General features: G+C 40.4%; 1 protein-coding gene across 4 annotated transcripts in view; it reads right to left on the bottom strand.

Moving 5' to 3' along the window:
* The window catches only part of LOC137393833 (receptor-type tyrosine-protein phosphatase mu-like), a 171,855-nt gene that overhangs the window by 14,247 nt on the left and 134,071 nt on the right, over nucleotides 1-23,537 (bottom strand). For 3 of the 4 annotated variants that reach the window (XM_068080557.1, XM_068080544.1, XM_068080549.1), the window contains exons 18-27: nucleotides 16,547-16,664; nucleotides 16,340-16,443; nucleotides 12,365-12,385; nucleotides 10,549-10,797; nucleotides 10,052-10,128; nucleotides 9,827-9,961; nucleotides 7,454-7,573; nucleotides 7,091-7,239; nucleotides 1,935-2,070; nucleotides 1,531-1,677 (exon numbers count right to left, since the gene is read on the bottom strand). In XM_068080557.1, the coding sequence (XP_067936658.1) occupies nucleotides 1,531-1,677; nucleotides 1,935-2,070; nucleotides 7,091-7,239; nucleotides 7,454-7,573; nucleotides 9,827-9,961; nucleotides 10,052-10,128; nucleotides 10,549-10,797; nucleotides 12,365-12,385; nucleotides 16,340-16,443; nucleotides 16,547-16,664 (1,256 nt within the window). The remainder of the gene's footprint in view (nucleotides 1-1,530; nucleotides 1,678-1,934; nucleotides 2,071-7,090; nucleotides 7,240-7,453; nucleotides 7,574-9,826; nucleotides 9,962-10,051; nucleotides 10,129-10,548; nucleotides 10,798-12,364; nucleotides 12,386-16,339; nucleotides 16,444-16,546; nucleotides 16,665-23,537) is intronic. The other variant, XM_068080563.1, reaches the window with a different exon arrangement.

Genomic DNA, 23,537 nt, shown 5'->3' with positions numbered 1-23,537 from the left:
AGCTGCAGGCCTAACCTACTGTAATGTATATAATTTAACAACAGCAATAAGGAAATATGTTTATTATATCTCTGAAACGCAATATTAGAAGTAAAACGGCAAGCTGCTGTGTAATATACACAGTTTGAAAGTTGGTTGTGTTGAATGTAGAATGGTTTTGATAGCGATCTAGCAGAAAGCAAGTATGAGCGTTCACACGTCTGGAAGTTTTCTGCAAACTGGAGCAAAATAAAAAAATGTTTTCGTCATAAAGGGGCGTTGTAGTTCGGCCCTAGCTTGTACATAAAATGCAAAGAATTTTGGCTAACGTTTTAAATAATTTAATGAAACCTTCGGTAATTGGGAAAAACATACGGTAGGCTGATAGACTGTGTACCACAATTTCGTACCTGTAAAGCAGTCTACGCCTCAAACGGTCTACGTTTATTACAGAAACCTTCAGACATAAATTCGAATAATTATTCTTATGATAATTTTATAAAATCAAATTATTATTCTTATAATTAAATATTTTTGCAAGATATTAAAAACGGAAAAATATTAGAAACCTTCGGCAATTAGACAATTCTATACACTGGTGAAATGAGCACGTTTTTTTCGTGAAATGCGCCCTTCTTAATAGTTCTACTATCTGTCGCACGGCTTTATTGGCGTATCGTTGGCCGGTCTTAATTTTGATTAAAAAAGCTTGTCAAGTTTTTTTATTGCGAATTTCGGCCAAATTAATTTGTCTATTTGTGTATAATCCGATCAGATGGATAAGTTTTAGGATATTGTCGACAATTTTCAAAGACTTGGTAACATATTTAAATAGGTTTAAATGTGTTTTGTATCATTATTATACATAAATGACTCCATTGAAAAATGGTTAAATTTGTTGATGAGATTTCGGTACAAGGGTTTGCGACGGTGTTGATGAATAACTTTCATGAGTTGTGTGCACATGCATTTATCATAAATCTCTCAAACAATCGCTCCGCTCGTGTTTGGTCATGGGACTAGCTGAACTCCTGGCGTTGTACAGGTAATAAAAAAGGTTTTTGCATAGAACATTAATCTTCAATTGACTAAGTTTCTTTACCCAATGAATTTGAGAAACTTGAGCTAATCTAGGTCTTTACTATAATAACAGTCGTTATTATAACGTAAGCCAGTGTTAGGAAAAAATATTGTGTCGTGATCTTTCACGCCATCATGATTTTTAAGCGTGCTAGTTGAAGGCTGTGTATTTTAACCAATCGGCGCTAAAGATTGGCAAGTGTAATAATAATAAGTATGTGGACAATTATTTCATTGTATAGCAATGTGGCCACTTAGTTCAATGGATAGTACACCTGTCTGCAGATTTGGAGGTTCCAAGTGGAAATCCAGCGCAACATGGATCTTTTGTTCTTATAACTTTATCGCTATAACTGGACACACGAATGACAGACAAACAAACACTGAGATTTACATGTATAGAAGAAGCCACAATAATAACAAGGTCAAAAAAGAAAAGATTACACAAGTTAAAGCATTAAAACCACAAACCTGATATTCCAAATCGAGTTGACTTTTGTTCTTTGATCGCTTTTCTTTGAGTATTTGATACTCGGACTTGAACTCGGAGAGTCGAATCGTCGAGTCAAACCCTTCGGAAGCTTCCAAAATAGCTTCATGCAAAAATATATATTGATTCTAAAATAAATTTAAAGGTTGAATGAGCCACTAAAATAATGGAAGCGGTCTGATGAAACCCATAAAAGAAGAGAAATGAACACTTTTTAAACAACTTCACAAAAATCCAGTGAGTTAATTTTAATCTTACCATAACTACCTTTTTAATCTTACCATAACTACCTTTTTAATCTTACCATAACTACCTTTTTAAGTCAAGGCTAAAAAAAAGATATTGAAATCTCTTTAAATGATCGCAATGCCTCTCTAATGCTTACCAATGTCTGAATCATGTTGCACCGTTGTTGTCTCATACGCGTAACATAACTGTACACGTCTACCTTGCCTTCAGACTCAGCTTGCTGGAGCAGAGAGTCTAAGGCGATGAAAGTCCCACTACGACCAACACCAGCGCTGTAACACACGCTTACATGAGCACAACTCCTCCTTTACCATACTTGAATGGTCGTCAAAAAGGAGGTTGATCAGACAGTTAAAAAAATGAGTGATTGAGTACAAGCTGCAAGCGGTATGCCCTTGGTGAATCTGACAGAACTGAGAAAAGAAATAAATGTATGTGCAATTGAACAACACCCAATGACACTAAAAGACGTGAGCTCAAAGATTACTAAAAACAAATTACCATGCGCAAATGTAATTGACAAGCTGTATTGGCAGGCGAGTAGTAATTGACAAACTGTATTGGCAGGCGAGTAGTAATTGACAAACTGTATTGGCAGGCGAGTAGTAATTGACAAGCTGTATTGGCAGGCGAGTAGTAATTGACAAGCTGTAATGGCAGGCCAGTCATTCCACATAAAATACAGGTCACTAATCACATTTCAGTTTAAGTGGTTTAGTGATTACTGGGGATTATATTTAAGCATATTCAATATCAGGGGTTTGAAGCTAATAGTAATTCATCACACTCCCCAGTATTCAACTACTGGTGAGCATGTGTTCATGTGTCATAGCTTCATATAAGGCTACTTTTAGACCAAGAGGGAAAGGCGTAGTAAGAACTGAGACTACCCAGAGGGAGAGTGTAGTAAGAACTGAGACTACCGAGAGGGATAGGTGTAGTAAGAACTGAGACTACCAAGAGAGATAGGCGTAGTAAGAACTGAGACTACCCAGAGGGACAGGTGTAGTAAGAACTGAGACTACCGAGAGGGATAGGTGTAGTAAGAACTGAGACCACCGAAAGAGATAGGTGTAGTAAGAACTGAGACTACCCAGAGAGATAGGCTTAGTAAGAACTGAGACTACCCAGAGAGATAGGCGTAGTAAGAACTGAGACTACCCAGAGAGATAGGCGTAGTAAGAACTGAGACAACCCATAGGGATAGGTGTAGTAAGAACTGAGACTACCCAGAGGGATAGGCGTAATAAGAACTGAGACTACCCAGAGGGATAGGCATAGTAAGAACTGAGACAACCCAGAGAGATAGGTGTAGTAAGAACTGAGACAACCCAGAGAGATAGGCGTAGTAAGAACTGAGACAACCCAGAGAGATAGGCGTAGTAAGAACTGAGACTACCCAGAGAGATAGGCGTAGTAAGAACTGAGACAACCCAGAGAGATAGGCGTAGTGAGAACTGAGACTACCCAGAGAGATAGGTGTAGTGCAAAAAACCTACACAACTAGGTAATTGCCTACCATCCTGCAGTCCCAATCAAGGATGAAATTAAAGGTTAACTGACAGCATTTTAAAATTACATCTATTTATATCAATACAATGATGGCACAGTATTTCATTTTTTCAGCAATGATTCTGATGTTAAAAGAGCAAAAAACAAGTTTTAAAAACAAAAACACTCGCAATACAAGCTCTAAGCTGTGACAGTATGTAATAGCCATAGTAAATTGCATACAATGTTACAATGGTTACGGTTGCCACACATTGCATACAATTATAACCTAAGATTGAAGCCGTTTCCATGACTGAAAAAGGCTCCAACGTATTCATATGCCCTGCATGAACTTTTGAGGGGTGGTCATAGAACTATACCAATCGGCTTGTGTGTACATCATGCGGAGTACATGAGTAAGCAATTCTTCCTTCATACAAATAAGAAATCTAGGAAATTGTCTGTGGAAATACTGTAGCTAGCCTTAGAAGTGCCTAGAAGTCATCTGTTTAACCGATCAATGCTACTCTGCTTTCATAAATGAAGATTTTTAAATAATTTAAATAATATAAAGTTCCAAAAACAAGTAGTTTAAATATAATTTTTCGGCGTCGCAGCAGCTTCCAGTCAATATTTTAAAAAGATCGGAAATTTCTCTGTCCATTTTTACGCATGAGAAATGTTGATAAAACCTAGTATTTGGTTGAGATTACACAAAAATATCATCGAAACTCGATCTGTAAAGTCATCTGCGACAGTTAACACAATACAATTTGTCATGTCAATCAATTAAACAAATGTCTTTCTTTTATTACAATTCTGAAGAATACGTGATTGGAAGCCAAACGGCATAAGTGTACCTCATATGCGTACCATATGTGCACTATAAGCATACCGTATGTGTACTATACGTGTACCGTATGTGTACTATAAGCGTACCGTATGTGTACTATACGCGTATCCCATATGTGTACTATATGCGTACCCCATATGTGTACTATAGACGTACCCCATAGATATATATACCTAGATTGGCCAATAGGGAAAAAGCCTGTCAGACATAAATAGCACGACGTAACGTCACTGTATTGTACCTCACGCCTGACTGCGCTGCTGTTTACAATGAATCTAATGGGAAGAAGGTAACAAAATTACATTTATTTTCACATAAAAACCTTCTTGTATACATAATCCAGTAAACTAAAGCAATTCTGTGATAATATCTGATAACCACCATAGATTAAAACTATAAAAGCTATGAATTGTTGCACACAAATCATGAGCCATCATGGCTTTATTTGCAACCTCTCTTATCCCCATTCTCTCTTTTCCGCTTCTCTAAAGAATAAGTTAGAAGGGGAAAGAGAGATGGGGAATGGAGAGGGGAGGGGAAATAGCCCACCCACTCAAAGAGCCAGACCTTGGCTAGGGAAATAGACTAATATGCTGAACTAAACATGACTAAATATGAGTATGCAAGTATGTCTGAAGTCAAAAATGAGACAGAATGATTATTTTACAGCTGGCTAGGTCACCAAAGTTGAAGTGTAATGATTGTATCGCTAGCATCGTGGATGTTACCAACGTTGATGTAAACCAAGCAACGAATTCCCTAATCACAGTTAAGAATCAGGGTGGTTTGACTTTGTCTTCGCCTGTGGTGATTGAGGTTTGCAACCACAGCGAGAAAGCGACAAGAGTGTTGCTTAATAGTGCTGGATTGGTGAAAAACTGCCAGGCTAGCACTAATTGCCACCACTAAGAAGCCAGTCACGAAAGGACAATACCAAGTTATTTGTACAATATGCAAAAGCAAGTTAAAGGTTGACTTGCAACAAAATTCACATTGCAGTTATTTGGTATCATAAGATTCACCATGCCTTACTCTGTTGTGTTGTAGGTGTGAAATATATGAGAAGGTAATAACAAGCTCTTAAAAGCTAAAAACTTATACAGTCATACTTCAACTTACGAGCTTAATGCGTTCCGAGACTGAGCTCGTATGTTAATATACTCGCATGTTGGTGCAATTTATTTATATATCGAACAATTAAATATATATTGCTTTGTTTCCATACTCTAAAAATGCAAATAAAACACTCAAAACAAGATATTGTAACAGAAAGAACATGTTGGCTATTGTCATAATTTACCACAGGCCTTCAAAAAGCAACAATTAAAAAATAATACAAAAAATGTGATTAATTAAAATGTAAAATTAAATACATACAATAGCAGCTAATGCTAGCATTTGCGAGGGAGGGAGATATAAGTTATCCTTCATTACAGCAGTTGTCTTTGATAAATTTGAATTTTATCAATGTCTTAAAAGACAAACTCAGAAGCAAACCTAAAAGCAAACTTTCATTTTTAACTTGACGTAATTAAAATTTCTTCGGCGTTTGTAGTTTAAAGTTTCACGCTGGTTAGCTAATTTTTCCTTTGTTTCGCTTTCACGACTAGCCGGCCGTCTTAAAATAAATCTATCTAAATACGTTCGCCCTTGTCGCCCTTTCAACATGTTGCGATTAGGACGAACGCAGGTGTCGTCACAAAGGATTAAAGCACAACCACTAGCCAACTTGTCCGAATGTCTATTTTTATAGTTTTGATAGATAGCACCGGCCTTTTCACGTAGCATCGTTTCAGTTACGCTGTCACCGGACAATTGTTTATCTTTTATCCAATTAAATGCCTGAGCAGTCTCTCCATCAGCGGTCGTGAAGATCGCTGCGCCGTTTAGAAACTATGATTAGTCCTTTTGCGAACTAAATGCCCTGAATATAATCCTTCTGTTTGATAATTGTGGATGTATTTCTGTCATATTGCTGAGCTAGCTCAATCACGCATACACATTTCGCATATTTTTCAATAATTTTCTGTTTAATATCAACTGTTATCATTTGCTTTTTCTTTGCATCATCTTTCATTTTACTGGCAAACTTTCAGTCAACGCAGAGTACTTTTAATTCACATACAGTGTAATTCTGCACTGAAAATCGCGCACAAAAACGCAGTACCAAGGTATAAATCTGAGTAGTTGAAAAATACAGAGTGATGCTGTTCTCATAAAACACCTTCGGCATACTTGGCAACTGACTCACGTGCTCGTATCTCAAACATGGCTCGTATGTTAGTACTGAAACTTGCTTAAAAGCTGGCTCGTATCTCAAGTTTCTCGCACGTTGGAGCACTCGTAAGTTGAAGTATTACTGTACTTAGTAATGTTTAGTTCAACATGATATTAGTCTTTTACCTAGCCAGTGTCTGGCTCTTTGGGTGGGTTGGCTATTTGCCCCCCCCTCACCTTTCCCCCATCTCTCTTTTTCCTTTCTCACTTCTTCTTTGGAGAAGGGGAAAAGAGAGAATGGGGATAGGAGAGGGTTGCAAATAAAGCCCTGATGGCTCATGATTTGTGTGCAACAATCCATAGCTTTTATAGTTTTAATCTATGGTGGTTATCAGATATTATCACAGAATTGCTTTAGTTTACTTGATTATGTATACAAGAAGGTTTTTATGTGAAAATAAATGTAATTTTGTTACCTTCTTCCCATTAGATTCATTGTAAACAGCAGTGCAGTCAAGCGTGAGGTACAATACAGTGACGTTACGTCGTGCTATTTATGTCTGACAAGGCAACCGATGGGAATAGCTATTATTGGCCAATCTAGGTATATATATCTATGACGTACCCCTATACACGCGTGTACCCTATATTGATACAGCTTAAATGTTGGGCACCTGAATCTCCACAGAAAGGTTAAGCATAGAAATAGTATTTCAAAATCTAAGTCAGACCTGCAATGACAGATGATTGGTCCATCCTCAGCAGTTTTTTGCTGTCTGACCTTCTTTAGAAAAGATAAAAGTGTAGTAGCGTGTGTCGGTGTACCATGGTCTGGCCAGGCTGTAAAGTGAAACTGTTTTAGCTTGCGCACCTCATCGTTCTAAAATCAAAAAGAGAATAATTAAGCGGGTCGGCGGATGTTCATGTACATTCGTCCCAGTCTAACAGATTATCTGATACATCATAGAGACAACTCCAGTGACAGGGGGGCTGATACTGTTTGTCAAGTTACAAGTAGTCTGAGATCACATGCTTAAAAACGAAACAAGTGGACTAGTTGTCATAGATATAACAACCAAAGTTAGGCCGCACACCTGCTCCATGCTGAAAGTACGGATTTTATAGTGGGCAAGAGACTTGCTGTTTGTCAGAGTTACTCGGACTGGTCCGTACTGCTTACTTCCTTCCTCTGGCCAGTACTGCTCACACTTGTGCTGCAAAATATGTCGCTGGTAAACTCATAATATACCGTAAAACCTCTATTTGAGCGCCACCTCTATTTGAATGCCACCTCTATTTGACCACCACTATAGGGGAAGGGCTGAGAAATCGCGCGCCACCCTTTAATTGGACATCACCTTTATTTGACAGCCACTTTGACATTCGTTGATCTTAACGTATGTAACATAATTCTTCCTGTTCGTATCGAAATCTGTATTTTTTAACTCCAAAGCGTTACAGATTTTTTCGTTAAAACTTTGAAAGCAACACAACTCCTTAGAAATAATTAAAACTGTATCAGGCTAATGGTAGTTCCTTGTTTAACGCAGTCTTGATACATCAACGTACAGTGTACACTCAGGTTACGATGACCCTGTTATACGATTTATTTGAACCAAAAAAGGGATACAATGCTTGATTTTGCTCAACTTGGCATTGTTTATTATTAGTTATTGTGAAAACGATCCCGCAAACCGATAGGTGATAAAATGTTAGTTGATGAAAGTGTTGCAGTTCAGTAAAATAGTAAAATACATACTAAAACTTAGCTTTGAGTATGCATTTAATAAGTTAGATTCATTCAAGTTAGATTCAAAGTTTATGTTATACATCTGTCTCAAAAGTAAGAACTCCCATGGTGTGTACTGCACACAGTACATTGTAACGTTAGATTTTATTGCAGATCATAACCACTAAATACACTAAAGTTAGTGTAGATAACTATAGTTACTAAGGTTAACATATTATTTTGTTACTAATTTTTAATACGTACAGTACGTATATAAATTTTGATGTTTTTTACCAGGGGTTTGCATTAGATATTTACTATGAATTTTTATATGAAAAATTTACCTTACGATGCCAACACTGGAATGAATTAAAATCGTATGGCGAGAGTCCACTGTATATGAAAAACAGTTTAGCAATTACGATGGAATCTGTACAACTATTTTGAGGCTTTTTCTTTATTGGAGCAAAAATTAGCATTCTAACTGGTAATGCGTAAAGGTACTGCTATTGCTATGCTAAAAAATTGTTTGGACGCTAATATCGCCTAGTTCAGCAGTGCATAAGAAGAGTAACTGTTGAAGCCAGAAAACACTGTGGACAGTATTGAGCAGCCAGAAGATGAGATGGTTCGAAATGTAAGCAACTATCAGAACACAACTATCCGAGCAAATGATGCAAATATTTTTTGTTTCATGAATGCTAATTTTTGTTTCTGCATGTTTTATAAATATGTTCATGTCACTTGTTCTTGAATATATATATATATATATATATTTGTAGCATTTGATAGATTATTATTATTATTGTATAACTTATGATTTATAGCATATTATTTGCTAGCATCATTGCGGCTATCTAAACATGACTTACAATGGATCATCACTCCTAACTCCTTTTCTATTGCACATCAAAAGCCAGTTTTGGCTGCAAACTGTAGCAAACATATCAATGAATGTAATGAGCTTTTATGCAACATTGTTAAATATAGTTATAAAATAAACATGTTCTCAAATTTAGAAGGAAAAAATTGCAAAACTCCAACAAATTACGACTAAGGTTATAATATCATAGCAGGTTAATTGCAGGCAATAGATATCAACTGGTAGAGATATTTCTCAGCTTCCCCATGCATATTTATTTAGAGATCTATGACAGGTTGGAGGCAAAATACAGCAGATTTCTTGCATAAAAATGAGTCAATGTTGCTCCGCCCAAATGAGAATGCAAAATAAAGGCGACATTCGCTTTGCCTGTGAAAGAGTTCAATTTATCTTCTCAAAATTCTGATGAGCTATTTGAAACATGCAATGCCACCTTTTATTTGAACATCACCTCTAATAAAGCGTCACTATAAAAGAAAAGTTGGAAAAAAGGTTTTATGGTATGTCCATTACATGCATGCTGGTTTAATAGGATTCCACCTTTGTGTTGGCAAATGAATAGCGATGTCAGGAGCAGGACTCTATTAATAGATCTCAGTCTGTTTTCATAAGACTACAAACTTATTATGAAAACTGTTTTCCTAACTATGACTATCTGATTATCCTGCTGCTAAGTGTACACCTCTATGAAGAATTCATTTCTAAGGACAATAGCTCAGTGCATAGTTCTTTGCTGAAGCATTACTCTATGAATAATGCACTTCTCCTAGCTCTATAACTCTATGAATAGTGCACTTCCCCTAGCTCTATAACCCTATGAATAGTCCTTTGCTCAAACTGTGTAGTATTTTTTACCTTTGTTAGTTCTATAGTGTTTGTGACCATAACAATGATGGCTGTTCCCTCCTGCCATGCCATGTGCCAGAGATCAGACACAGTAAATTTATTTGGCCCTTGAGTAGCTATGTACTCCTTAGGGGTGGTATAGCCCTAGAAAAGAGCGCGCATACATATAATGCTTAATAAAAGGTGAGCTGTGCAGAGTGATAGAGGCTTGTTGCTACATGGAAAGTCACTTACATCAATATAACTGGCATTAATATAATCGGTATCATGATCCAGGTTCTTTCCTTTTAGTATTACTCTCGAATGATCATCTGCAAAATAAGAATCGTAACCAATCACATCAAAAAATACAAGAAGCAAATTACCATATTCCCAAAAACAGCAATCAATTCTGGGGCTGCAAGAAAACAAGAAACATAGCAGCATGTGTCAAAAGTATATCTCCTGTTGACCATAACAAGAGCTATATAGTAATATCTTTAGCCTTAGTACTAATACTAGCATGGCACTCAGTTTTGATTCTACCGTGGTACATCATCTACAGTCTGCTATAGCCCTGCTACTACCATGGTACAATGTCTAGTCTGCTATAGTCCTACTACTAACATGATACCGCATTTATAGTTGGCTCTAACCCTGCTACTACCATCGTACAACATATACAGTCTGCTATAGCCTCGCTACTACCATGGTACGACGGTAATAAAGTCTGCTTTAGCCCCGATACTAACATGCAATTATGTTGCCATATCTGTTCTTCATTTTGTTGTCAGGATGCTTAGCGACATTGTGAGAGAATTTCAAGCCCCATGGAATATGATTATATTCCTTTTTGAAACCATCATCTGCAGACTTTAGCTCGATGTATTGCTGAAGCTCCTCGACCATGATTGCATAGTGCTTGAGCCGTACATTGTCATAGACAGGTTCTCCGTCGGGCTGCTTGGAGTAGTCAAGACTGTCGACACTCAGTGCATCCCCTACAAGGATGTGCTAAGATTTACAGATTTGCACACTTTTACCACAAGTAGAGCCGTGCAGTATCTTTTCAGATTGAAAGCAAGAGAGAAAAGCCGAGAAAGAAAACATTTGGAGAAGCAAGAGAAGTCCTCAAACCAGAAAGAATATCACTATAAAGAAAAGAAAAATCAGTGTTAGTGCAAGTCATGCTGTTTCAACGCATTCAAACATTAATAAAATTGTAAAAAAAAAATCTGTCAACAAATAATGCAGTAGCTCGTGAACAGCACAAAAAGGGTGTCAACAAGCACACCACCTAATCTGGCTATCCAAAAAATGTCTAGTATCCATGCTAAAGTAGATACTCGGTTTAATATTGCGTAATCCAACAGAGATAAACACACGCCGAGTAGCATACAGTCAAACTCGGATAACTCGCCCTCGGATAGCTCGAACACATGGTTAACTCGAACGGATTTGTTTGGACGTTCCCACGCAATGATAAATTGCTTTAGATAACTCGACCTTAACATCATTACCACGAACATTTTTTTGACCAACGGCTACTGAGACGGTTGTTATCGCTTCAGAAATCACTTTATTCCAAGCCATAGAGATAAACCTCAAATTTTAGTAGTTCTTAGGCGTCGTTATTACCATCATCGACAAAATATTTGCGTTAAGGACTTTTCTAAAGGTTTGCAAAAAATAAAATTTTACCAAACATCCGCTTAGCGATGGCCTTTCGAAAGCAAGGAAATGCTAGGTACCTTTGGATAAACTTAAAGAAAAATTGGCAAAATTGATCTTGGTTAAAACGCTAAAAAGTAAAAATGTCTTTTTTGAGCATTTCAACAGCCAATTTTGCCAATTTTAATCTAAAAACATCCTGGCAGTCACATCACCTAAAACAACAAACAAATCTCAAGTGATAAAATTTTTTCCATATTTTCTGATAAAACTTTTTTAAATTTACATTAGAAGCCTTTTAATTTGCAACAAGCCATCTATGCTTTTGATTTAAATATAGTTTGTATTAGTAGATGTATCTACTAATAAATACATGAACTTGTGACAGTGCTCTGATAACTTGAACGCTCTGATAACTCGAACACTTTTACTCGGTCCCGTGAAGTTTGAGTTATCCGAGTTTGCCTGTATATGTAAATGCTACTTAGCCGCTACGCTGCTTCTTCACTCCTTTGCTGCCGCTACCTGACAGCTAGTAACAACGTTAGTAGGAAAGTGTCTAAGAGCCTATGAAATGAGGCAAGAATGCGTAGTACGCCTTCAAGTAAGCAGCAACATAGAATTAGCCGTCTATGACTAAGTTAAGGACTACTGGCTATTATCAGATGCGAGCGTTATAACTTCAAACGAACTTCAAATGCTGGACTAGATTCTTCTATGAGCCATGACTGTAGAAGTAGCGATAAAGATCTGAAGAAAGATGCATTACCTTCAAGGAAGGTTTATAACCCTCCAATACATTCACGAGTCGAGATGAAAAAAGTTTGCAAAGAGAATGACAGAAAGCAACTCTAAGGAAATAATTTTTGGATGAGACATCACCCAGCAAGCACTCACCATCCATCAGTCGATATGTTCCTGCAGACGGGAGACAATTATAGCGTTTCTAGTTAAATTACACCACCTTACATTTACAGCTTTTTTGGCATACCCACATAGGAGCCTTACATCCTCATAGGAGCCTTACATCCTTATAGGAGCCTTACATCCTCATAGGAGTCTTACACAACAGTTTGTGAGAACATATAGAGGATGAGAAATCAATGAAAGAAATCACACTGTTTGATACCACAGCCTTGGTGAAATAAAAAATTTGGTGACACAAGCTTTTATTTTGATGCAAAAGTAACACTATCGTAGTTGAGTATTTGATTATTCTGCAAACAAACAAAGCTGCCTGTGCCAAGCTGCCTGTGCCAAGCTGCCTGTGCCAAGCTGCCTGTGCCAAGCTGCCTGTACCAAGCTGCCTGTGCCAAGCTGCCTGTGCCAAGCTGCCTGTGCCAAGCTGCCTGTACCAAGCTGCCTGTGCCAAGCTGCCTGTACCAAGCTGCCTGTACCAAGCTGCCTGTACCAAGCTGCCTGTGCCAAGCTGCCTGTGCCAAGCTGCCTGTGCCAAGCTGCCTGTGCCAAGCTGCCTGTGCCAAGCTGCCTGTACCAAGCTGCCTGTACCAAGCTGCCTGTGCCAAGCTGCCTGTGCCAAGCTGCCTTTGCCAAGCTGCCTGTACCGAGCTGCCTGTGCCGAGCTGCCTGTACCGAGCTGCCTGTACCGAGCTGCCTGTACCGAGCTGCCTGTGCCAAGCTGCCTGTGCCAAGCTGCCTGTGCCAAGCTGCCTGTGCCAAGCTGCCTGTACCAAGCTGCCTGTGCCAAGCTGCCTGTACCAAGCTGCCTGTACCAAGCTGCCTGTACCAAGCTGCCTGTACCAAGCTGCCTGTGCCAAGCTGCCTGTGCCAAGCTGCCTGTGCCAAGCTGCCTGTGCCAAGCTGCCTGTGCCAAGCTGCCTGTGCCAAGCTGCCTGTACCAAGCTGCCTGTACCAAGCTGCCTGTACCAAGCTGCCTGTACCAAGCTGCCTGTGCCAAGCTGCCTGTACCAAGCTGCCTGTACCAAGCTGCCTGTACCAAGCTGCCTGTGCCAAGCTGCCTGTGCCAAGCTGCCTGTGCCAAGCTGCCTGTGCCAAGCTGCCTGTACCAAGCTGCCTGTACCACGCTGCCTGTGCCAAGCTGCCTGTGCCAAGCTGCCTGTGCCAAGCTGCCTGTACCAAGCTGCCTGTACCAAGCTGCCTGTACCAAGCTGCCTGTACCAAGCTGCCTGTGCCAAGCTGCCTGTGCCAAGCTGCCTGTGCCAAGCTGCCTGTGCCAAGCTGCCTGTGCCAAGCTGCCTGTGCCAAGCTGCCTGTACCAAGCTGCCTGTACCAAGCTGCCTGTACCAAGCTGCCTGTGCCAAGCTGCCTGTACCAAGCTGCCTGTACCAAGCTGCCTGTACCAAGCTGCCTGTGCCAAGCTGCCTGTGCCAAGCTGCCTGTGCCAAGCTGCCTGTGCCAAGCTGCCTGTGCCAAGCTGCCTGTACCAAGCTGCCTGTACCAAGCTGCCTGTGCCAAGCTGCCTGTGCCAAGCTGCCTGTGCCAAGCTGCCTGTACCAAGCTGCCTGTACCAAGCTGCCTGTACCAAGCTGCCTGTACCAAGCTGCCTGTACCAAGCTGCCTGTACCAAGCTGCCTGTGCCAAGCTGCCTGTACCAAGCTGCCTGTGCCAAGCTGCCTGTGCCAAGCTGCCTGTACCAAGCTGCCTGTACCAAGCTGCCTGTACCAAGCTGCCTGTGCCAAGCTGCCTGTGCCAAGCTGCCTGTACCAAGCTGCCTGTACCAAGCTGCCTGTACCAAGCTGCCTGTACCAAGCTGCCTGTACCAAGCTGCCTGTACCAAGCTGCCTGTACCAAGCTGCCTGTGCCAAGCTGCCTGTGCCAAGCTGCCTGTACCAAGCTGCCTGTACCAAGCTGCCTGTACCAAGCTGCCTGTGCCAAGCTGCCTGTGCCAAGCTGCCTGTACCAAGCTGCCTGTGCCAAGCTGCCTGTGCCAAGCTGCCTGTACCGAGCTGCCTGTGCCGAGCTGCCTGTACCGAGCTGCCTGTACCGAGCTGCCTGTACCGAGCTGCCTGTGCCAAGCTGCCTGTGCCAAGCTGCCTGTGCCAAGCTGCCTGTGCCAAGCTGCCTGTACCAAGCTGCCTGTGCCAAGCTGCCTGTACCAAGCTGCCTGTACCAAGCTGCCTGTACCAAGCTGCCTGTGCCAAGCTGCCTGTGCCAAGCTGCCTGTGCCAAGCTGCCTGTGCCAAGCTGCCTGTGCCAAGCTGCCTGTGCCAAGCTGCCTGTACCAAGCTGCCTGTACCAAGCTGCCTGTACCAAGCTGCCTGTACCAAGCTGCCTGTGCCAAGCTGCCTGTACCAAGCTGCCTGTACCAAGCTGCCTGTACCAAGCTGCCTGTGCCAAGCTGCCTGTGCCAAGCTGCCTGTGCCAAGCTGCCTGTGCCAAGCTGCCTGTACCAAGCTGCCTGTACCACGCTGCCTGTGCCAAGCTGCCTGTGCCAAGCTGCCTGTGCCAAGCTGCCTGTACCAAGCTGCCTGTACCAAGCTGCCTGTACCAAGCTGCCTGTACCAAGCTGCCTGTACCAAGCTGCCTGTGCCAAGCTGCCTGTGCCAAGCTGCCTGTGCCAAGCTGCCTGTGCCAAGCTGCCTGTGCCAAGCTGCCTGTGCCAAGCTGCCTGTACCAAGCTGCCTGTACCAAGCTGCCTGTGCCAAGCTGCCTGTGCCAAGCTGCCTGTACCAAGCTGCCTGTACCAAGCTGCCTGTACCAAGCTGCCTGTGCCAAGCTGCCTGTGCCAAGCTGCCTGTGCCAAGCTGCCTGTGCCAAGCTGCCTGTGCCAAGCTGCCTGTACCAAGCTGCCTGTACCAAGCTGCCTGTGCCAAGCTGCCTGTGCCAAGCTGCCTGTGCCAAGCTGCCTGTACCAAGCTGCCTGTACCAAGCTGCCTGTACCAAGCTGCCTGTACCAAGCTGCCTGTACCAAGCTGCCTGTACCAAGCTGCCTGTGCCAAGCTGCCTGTACCAAGCTGCCTGTGCCAAGCTGCCTGTGCCAAGCTGCCTGTACCAAGCTGCCTGTACCAAGCTGCCTGTACCAAGCTGCCTGTGCCAAGCTGCCTGTGCCAAGCTGCCTGTACCAAGCTGCCTGTACCAAGCTGCCTGTACCAAGCTGCCTGTACCAAGCTGCCTGTACCAAGCTGCCTGTACCAAGCTGCCTGTGCCAAGCTGCCTGTGCCAAGCTGCCTGTACCAAGCTGCCTGTACCAAGCTGCCTGTACCAAGCTGCCTGTGCCAAGCTGCCTGTGCCAAGCTGCCTGTACCAAGCTGCCTGTGCCAAGCTGCCTGTGCCAAGCTGCCTGTGCCAAGCTGCCTGTACCAAGCTGCCTGTACCAAGCTGCCTGTACCAAGCTGCCTGTACCAAGCTGCCTGTACCAAGCTGCCTGTACCAAGCTGCCTGTACCAAGCTGCCTGTGCCAAGCTGCCTGTACCAAGCTGCCTGTGCCAAGCTACCTGTGCCAAGCTGCCTGTACCAAGCTGCCTGTACCAAGCTGCCTGTACCAAGCTGCCTGTGCCAAGCTGCCTGTGCCAAGCTGCCTGTACCAAGCTGCCTGTGCCAAGCTGCCTGTGCCAAGCTGCCTGTACCAAGCTGCCTGTGCCAAGCTGCCTGTACCAAGCTGCCTGTACCAAGCTGCCTGTGCCAAGCTGCCTGTGCCAAGCTGCCTGTGCCAAGCTGCCTGTACCAAGCTGCCTGTACCAAGCTGCCTGTACCAAGCTGCCTGTACCAAGCTGCCTGTGCCAAGCTACCTGTGCCAAGCTGCCTGTGCCAAGCTGCCTGTACCAAGCTGCCTGTGCCAAGCTGCCTGTGCCAAGCTGCCTGTACCAAGCTGCCTGTGCCAAGCTGCCTGTGCCAAGCGCATTCGACTTGAGTGGTCAGATCTTAGAGATCTCGTAGAAAAAACTTGTTTACCTTTTTGATAAGTTCCGTTTGTCAAAAGTTTGCCATTTTCATTCAGCTCTTCTACTTTGCTACCGACTGGAGTTCGGAATTTAAACATTTTGTTCCGTCTGTGCCTGTCAAATCATGCAGAAAACACTCAAAGAATCAAACAAATAAGAAACTGAAAATTGATGAATAGTCAGTAATAGAAAGGGTAGCTAACAGTAAGACACCTACCTGATAAACACCATGAGTACAACTACTAATATGAGAGCGCAGACAGAGACGGCAACTACGATGCCTATAAGTGCAGCTGATGACATCAGAGAACTCTGTACTTCTACATATGGTGTGGCTAAAAATGAAAACTAATCATCATATAATAAATGATACAGTGAACGTATCCCAAGAACTATACATTAACAGCATTTATACAAAATACAAAAACTGACAAGATCTTAAAAACTCATACTGTAACTAAATAGAGTACGCATGCACTATGTATGCGCTACATCAAATATGTTACTCGGATAAAGATAACAAGCAAATGAATTACATTTGATATATGTTGTATTGTTTAATAATTTAACATTCAGAATGAAGATACAGTTGAGACGGTCGGTCATACCTCGACATACGAGTGTCCCAAAGTACAAGAAAAATCGAGATACGAGCATAAGTTTCTTCCTTGAGACACGAGTAATCTTTGAGCATACGAACCGGTTCTCGATGACGACTATATGGCTAAGTGAAAGGCCGCTTTAGAGAAGAGCATCGCTCGGTCTTTCTCCTTGAATCAGTTTGAAAAATGTTTTTGAATGGTTGGCTAAAAGTTATAGCGAACACAAGGCAAAAAGCACGAAACTGGAAACAATAAAAAATTAAAATGACAAAATTGAAGTTTAGTAAACGATTAAAACTTATCTTTAAGTGTGTTCAGTGTCTGTCTGTGCGTGTGTCTCTGTGTCTGTCTGTGCATGTTCAGTGTCTGTCTGTGTGTGTTCAGTGTCTGTCTGTGTGTGCGTGTTCAGTGTCTGTGTGTGCATGTTCAGTGTCTGTCTGTGTGTGTTCAGTGTCTGTCTGTGTGTGTTCAGTGTCTGTCTGTGCGTGTGTCTCTGTGTCTGTGTGTGCGTTCAGTGTCTGTCTGTGTGTGGGTGTTCAGTGTCTGTCTGTGTGTGCGTTCAGTGTTTGTCTGTGTGTGCGTGTTCATTGCCTGTCTGTGCATGTGTCTCTGTGTGTGTGTGCGTGTTCAGTGTGTGTGTGTTCAGTGTGTGTGTGTGCGTGTTCAGTGTCTGTCTGTGTGTGTGTCTCTGTGTGTGTGTGTGCGTTCAGTGTCTGTCTGTGCGTGTGTTCAGTGTCTGTCTGTGCGCGCGTTCAGTGTCTGTCTGTGCGTGTGTGTGCGTTCAGTGTCTGTCTGTGCGCGCGTTTAGTGTCTGTCTGTGTGCGCGTTCAGTGTCTGCCTGTGTGTGCGTGTTCAGTGTCTGTCTGTGTGTGCATGTGTGTAAGCTAAATTCATTCAAGTTTAAATTTCAAAGTTTCTATTACTGTCAGGTCTCTCTTAGACTGCCGTTAGCCACTACGTCTGTCTCAAAGGTAAAAACTTCATAATAATGTTACATTTTATTGCAGATTTTAAAAACTAAATAGGTATTTGTTACTTTGCTAGCATAAATACGGAATTACAAACCTAAAAACCAATTTTTCTATCATCATATCTTGTGCAAATATCAATTCAAAGAGCTTTAATGCAACATTGTCAAATATAGTATATATAAAATAAAAATATGCCTTCAAATTTAGAATGACATGGAAAATTGAAAGCTCCACCAAATTGCACAGCAGGACACAGGCTATTATAGAAACACTGGTTAATTGCAAGCAATAGATGTCAACTGCTAACGATATTTCTTGGATTCTCAATGCATATTTATTTAGCGATCTTTAACAAGTTGGAGGTAAGTTAGCAGATTTATTGCATCAAAAGGGTTAATGTCACTCCACCCGAAGGAGAGTGCAAACTACAGGCGACAATCGCTTCACCTGTAAAATGATTAAATTAATCTTCCCAAAGCTCTGACAAGCTATTTGAAAAACACAAGGCCATCTCTATTTGAACGCCACCTCTATTTCACCGCCACTATAGAGGAAGGGTTGAAAATTAGTGTGCCATGGCATGAAAATAGAGGTTTTACGGTAAGTAGTTATTGACATTGGTAATCATCTATAAAATCATCATTTTCATTTCATGTGAAAAGAGAGATAAAGATAGTGCTGCATATGACATTGAGAGAGATAAAGATAGTGCGGTATATGACATTGAGAAAGATAAAGATAGTGCTGCATATGACATTGAGAGAGATAAAGATAGTGCTGCATATGACATTGAGAAAGATAAAGATAGTGCGGTATATGACATTGAGAGAGATAAAGATAGTGCTGCATATGACATTGAGAGAGATAAAGATAGTGCGGTATATGACATTGAGAAAGATAAAGACAGTGCTGCATATGACATTGAGAGAGATAAAGATAGTGCTGCATATGACATTGAGAAAGATAAAGATAGTGCGGTATATGACATTGAGAAAGATAAAGATAGTGCGGTATATGACATTGAGAGAGATAAAGATAGTGCTGCATATGACATTGAGAGAGATAAAGATAGTGCGGTATATGACATTGAGAGAGATAAAGATAGTGCTGCATATGACATTGAGAAAGATAAAGATAGTGCTGCATATGACATTGAGAGAGATAAAGATAGTGCTGCATATAACATTGAGAGAGATAAAGATAGTGCGGTATATGACATTGAGAGAGATAAAGATAGTGCGGTATATGACATTGAGAGAGATAAAGATAGTGCTGCATATGACATTGAGAAAGATAAAGATAGTGCTGCATATGACATTGAGAGAGATAAAGATAGTGCTGCATATAACATTGAGAGAGATAAAGATAGTGCTGCATATGACATTGAGAGAGATAAAGATAGTGCTGTATATGACATTGAGAAAGATAAAGATAGTGCTGTATATGACATTTAGAGAGATAAAGATAGTGCTGCATATGACATTGAGAGAGATAAAGATAGTGCTGTATATGACATTGAGAAAGATAAAGATAGTGCGGTATATGACATTGAGAGAGATAAAGATAGTGCTGCATATGACATTGAGAAAGATAAAGATAGTGCTGCATATGACATTGAGAGAGATAAAGATAGTGCTGCATATGACATTGAAAGAGATAAAGATAGTGCGGTATATGACATTGAGAGAGATAAAGATAGTGCTGCATATGACATTGAGAGAGATAAAGATAGTGCTGTATATGACATTGAGAGAGATAAAGATGGTGCTGCATATGACATTGAGAAAGATAAAGATAGTGCTGCATATGACATTGAGAGAGATAAAGATAGTGCGGTATATGACATTGAGAAAGATAAAGATAGTGCTGTATATGACATTGAGAAAGATAAAGATAGTGCTGTATATGACATTGAGAGAGATAAAGATAGTGCTGTATATGACATTGAGAGAGATAAAGATAGTGCTGTATATGACATTGAGAAAGATAAAGATAGTGCTGCACATGACATTGAGAAAGATAAAGATAGTGCGGTATATGACATTGAGAGAGATAAAGATAGTGCGGTATATGACATTGAGAGAGATAAAGATAGTGCTGCATATGACATTGAGAGAGATAAAGATAGTGCTGCATATGACATTGAGAGAGATAAAGATAGTGCTGTATATGACATTGAGAGAGATAAAGATAGTGCTGTATATGACATTGAGAAAGATAAAGATAGTGCTGTATATGACATTGAGAGAGATAAAGATAGTGCTGCATATGACATTGAGAAAGATAAAGATAGTGCTGCATATGACATTGAGAGAGATAAAGATAGTGCTGTATATGACATTGAGAGAGATAAAGATAGTGCTGCATATGACATTGAGAGAGATAAAGATAGTGCTGCATATGACATTGAGAAAGATAAAGATAGTGCTGTATATGACATTGAGAGAGATAAAGATAGTGCTGCATATGACATTGAGAGAGATAAAGATAGTGCTGCATATGACATTGAGAAAGATAAAGATAGTGCTGCACATGACATTGAGAAAGATAAAGATAGTGCGGTATATGACATTGAGAGAGATAAAGATAGTGCTGCATATGACATTGAGAGAGATAAAGATAGTGCTGTATATGACATTGAGAGAGATAAAGATAGTGCTGTATATGACATTGAGAGAGATAAAGATAGTGCTGCATATGACATTGAGAGAGATAAAGATAGTGCTGCATATGACATTGAGAAAGATAAAGATAGTGCTGCATATGACATTGAGAGAGATAAAGATAGTGCTGCATATGACATTGAGAGAGATAAAGATAGTGCTGCATATGACATTGAGAGAGATAAAGATAGTGCTGTATATGACATTGAGAGAGATAAAGATAGTGCTGCATATGACATTGAGAGAGATAAAGATAGTGCTGCATATGACATTGAGAGAGATAAAGATAGTGCTGTATATGACATTGAGAGAGATAAAGATAGTGCGGTATATGACATTGAGAAAGATAATGATAGTGCTGTATATGACATTGAGAAAGATAAAGATAGTGCTGTATATGACATTGAGAAAGATAAAGATAGTGCTGCATATGACATTGAGAGAGATAAAGATAGTGCTGCATATGACATTGAGAAAGATAAAGATAGTGCTGCATATGACATTGAGAGAGATAAAGATAGTGCTGCATATGACATTGAGAGAGATAAAGATAGTGCTGTATATGACATTGAGAGAGATAAAGATAGTGCGGTATATGACATTGAGAAAGATAAAGATAGTGCTGCATATGACATTGAGAGAGATAAAGATAGTGCTGCATATGACATTGAGAGAGATAAAGATAGTGCTGCATATGACATTGAGAGAGATAAAGATAGTGCTGCATATGACATTGAGAGAGATAAAGATAGTGCTGCATATGACATTGAGAGAGATAAAGATAGTGCTGCATATGACATTGAGAGAGATAAAGATAGTGCTGCATATGACATTGAGAAAGATAAAGATAGTGCTGCATATGACATTGAGAGAGATAAAGATAGTGCGGTATATGACATTGAGAGAGATAAAGATAGTGCGGTATATGACATTGAGAAAGATAAAGATAGTGCTGCATATGACATTGAGAAAGATAAAGATAGTGCGGTATATGACATTGAGAGAGATAAAGATAGTGCTGCATATGACATTGAGAGAGATAAAGATAGTGCTGCATATGACATTGAGAGAGATAAAGATAGTGCTGCATATGACATTGAGAGAGATAAAGATAGTGCTGCATATGACATTGAGAGAGATAAAGATAGTGCTGTATATGACATTGAGAGAGATAAAGATAGTGCTGCATATGACATTGAGAAGGATAAAGATAGTGCTGCATATGACATTGAGAAAGATAAAGATAGTGCTGCATATGACATTGAGAGAGATAAAGATAGTGCTGCATATGACATTGAGAAAGATAAAGATAGTGCTGCATATGACATTGAGAAAGATAAAGATAGTGCTGCATATGACATTGAGAAAGATAAAGATAGTGCGGTATATGACATTGAGAGAGATAAAGATAGTGCTGTATATGACATTGAGAAAGATAAAGATAGTGCTGTATATGACATTGAGAAAGATAAAGATAGTGCTGCATATGACATTGAGAGAGATAAAGATAGTGCTGCATATGACATTGAGAAAGATAAAGATAGTGCTGCATATGACATTGAGAAAGATAAAGATAGTGCGGTATATGACATTGAGAAAGATAAAGATAGTGCTGCATACGACATTGAGAAAGATAAAGATAGTGCTGCATATGACATTGAGAGAGATAAAGATAGTGCTGCATATGACATTGAGAAAGATAAAGATAGTGCTGCATATGACATTGAGAGAGATAAAGATAGTGCTGCATATGACATTGAGAAAGATAAAGATAGTGCGGTATATGACATTGAGAGAGATAAAGATAGTGCTGTATATGACATTGAGAGAGATAAAGATAGTGCTGTATATGACATTGAGAAAGATAAAGATAGTGCTGCATATGACATTGAGAGAGATAAAGATAGTGCTGCATATGACATTGAGAGAGATAAAGATAGTGCTGCATATGACATTGAGAGAGATAAAGATAGTGCGGTATATGACATTGAGAAAGATAAAGATAGTGCTGCATATGACATTGAGAGAGATAAATATAGTGCTGCATATGACATTGAGAGAGATAAAGATAGTGCTGCATATGACATTGAGAGAGATAAAGATAGTGCGGTATATGACATTGAGAGAGATAAAGATAGTGCTGTATATGACATTGAGAGAGATAAAGATAGTGCGGTATATGACATTGAGAGAGATAAAGATAGTGCGGTATATGACATTGAGAAAGATAAAGATAGTGCTGCATATGACATTGAGAGAGATAAATATAGTGCTGCATATGACATTGAGAGAGATAAAGATAATGCTGCATATGACATTGAGAGAGATAAAGATAGTGCGGTATATGACATTGAGAAAGATAAAGATAGTGCTGCATATGACATTGAGAGAGATAAATATAGTGCTGCATATGACATTGAGAGAGATAAAGATAGTGCTGCATATGACATTGAGAGAGATAAAGATAGTGCGGTATATGACATTGAGAGAGATAAAGATAGTGCGGTATATGACATTGAGAGAGATAAAGATAGTGCGGTATATGACATTGAGAGAGATAAAGATAGTGCTGCATATGACATTGAGAGAGATAAAGATAGTGCGGTATATGACATTGAGAGAGATAAAGATAGTGCGGTATATGACATTGAGAGAGATAAAGATAGTGCTGCATATGACATTGAGAGAGATAAATATAGTGCTGCATATGACATTGAGAGAGATAAAGATAGTGCTGCATATGACATTGAGAAAGATAAAGATAGTGCTGTATATGACATTGAGAAAGATAAAGATAGTGCGGTATATGACATTGAGAGAGATAAAGATAGTGCTGCATATGACATTGAGAGAGATAAAGATAGTGCGGTATATGACATTGAGAGAGATAAAGATAGTGCGGTATATGACATTGAGAGAGATAAAGATAGTGCGGTATATGACATTGAGAAAGATAAAGATAGTGCTGCATA

Source organism: Watersipora subatra, chromosome 1 (assembly GCF_963576615.1).
Source record: "Watersipora subatra chromosome 1, tzWatSuba1.1, whole genome shotgun sequence".
NCBI classification, from domain to species: Eukaryota; Metazoa; Bryozoa; class Gymnolaemata; order Cheilostomatida; family Watersiporidae; genus Watersipora; species Watersipora subatra.
This window is presented reverse-complemented; position numbering and strand designations above follow the sequence as displayed.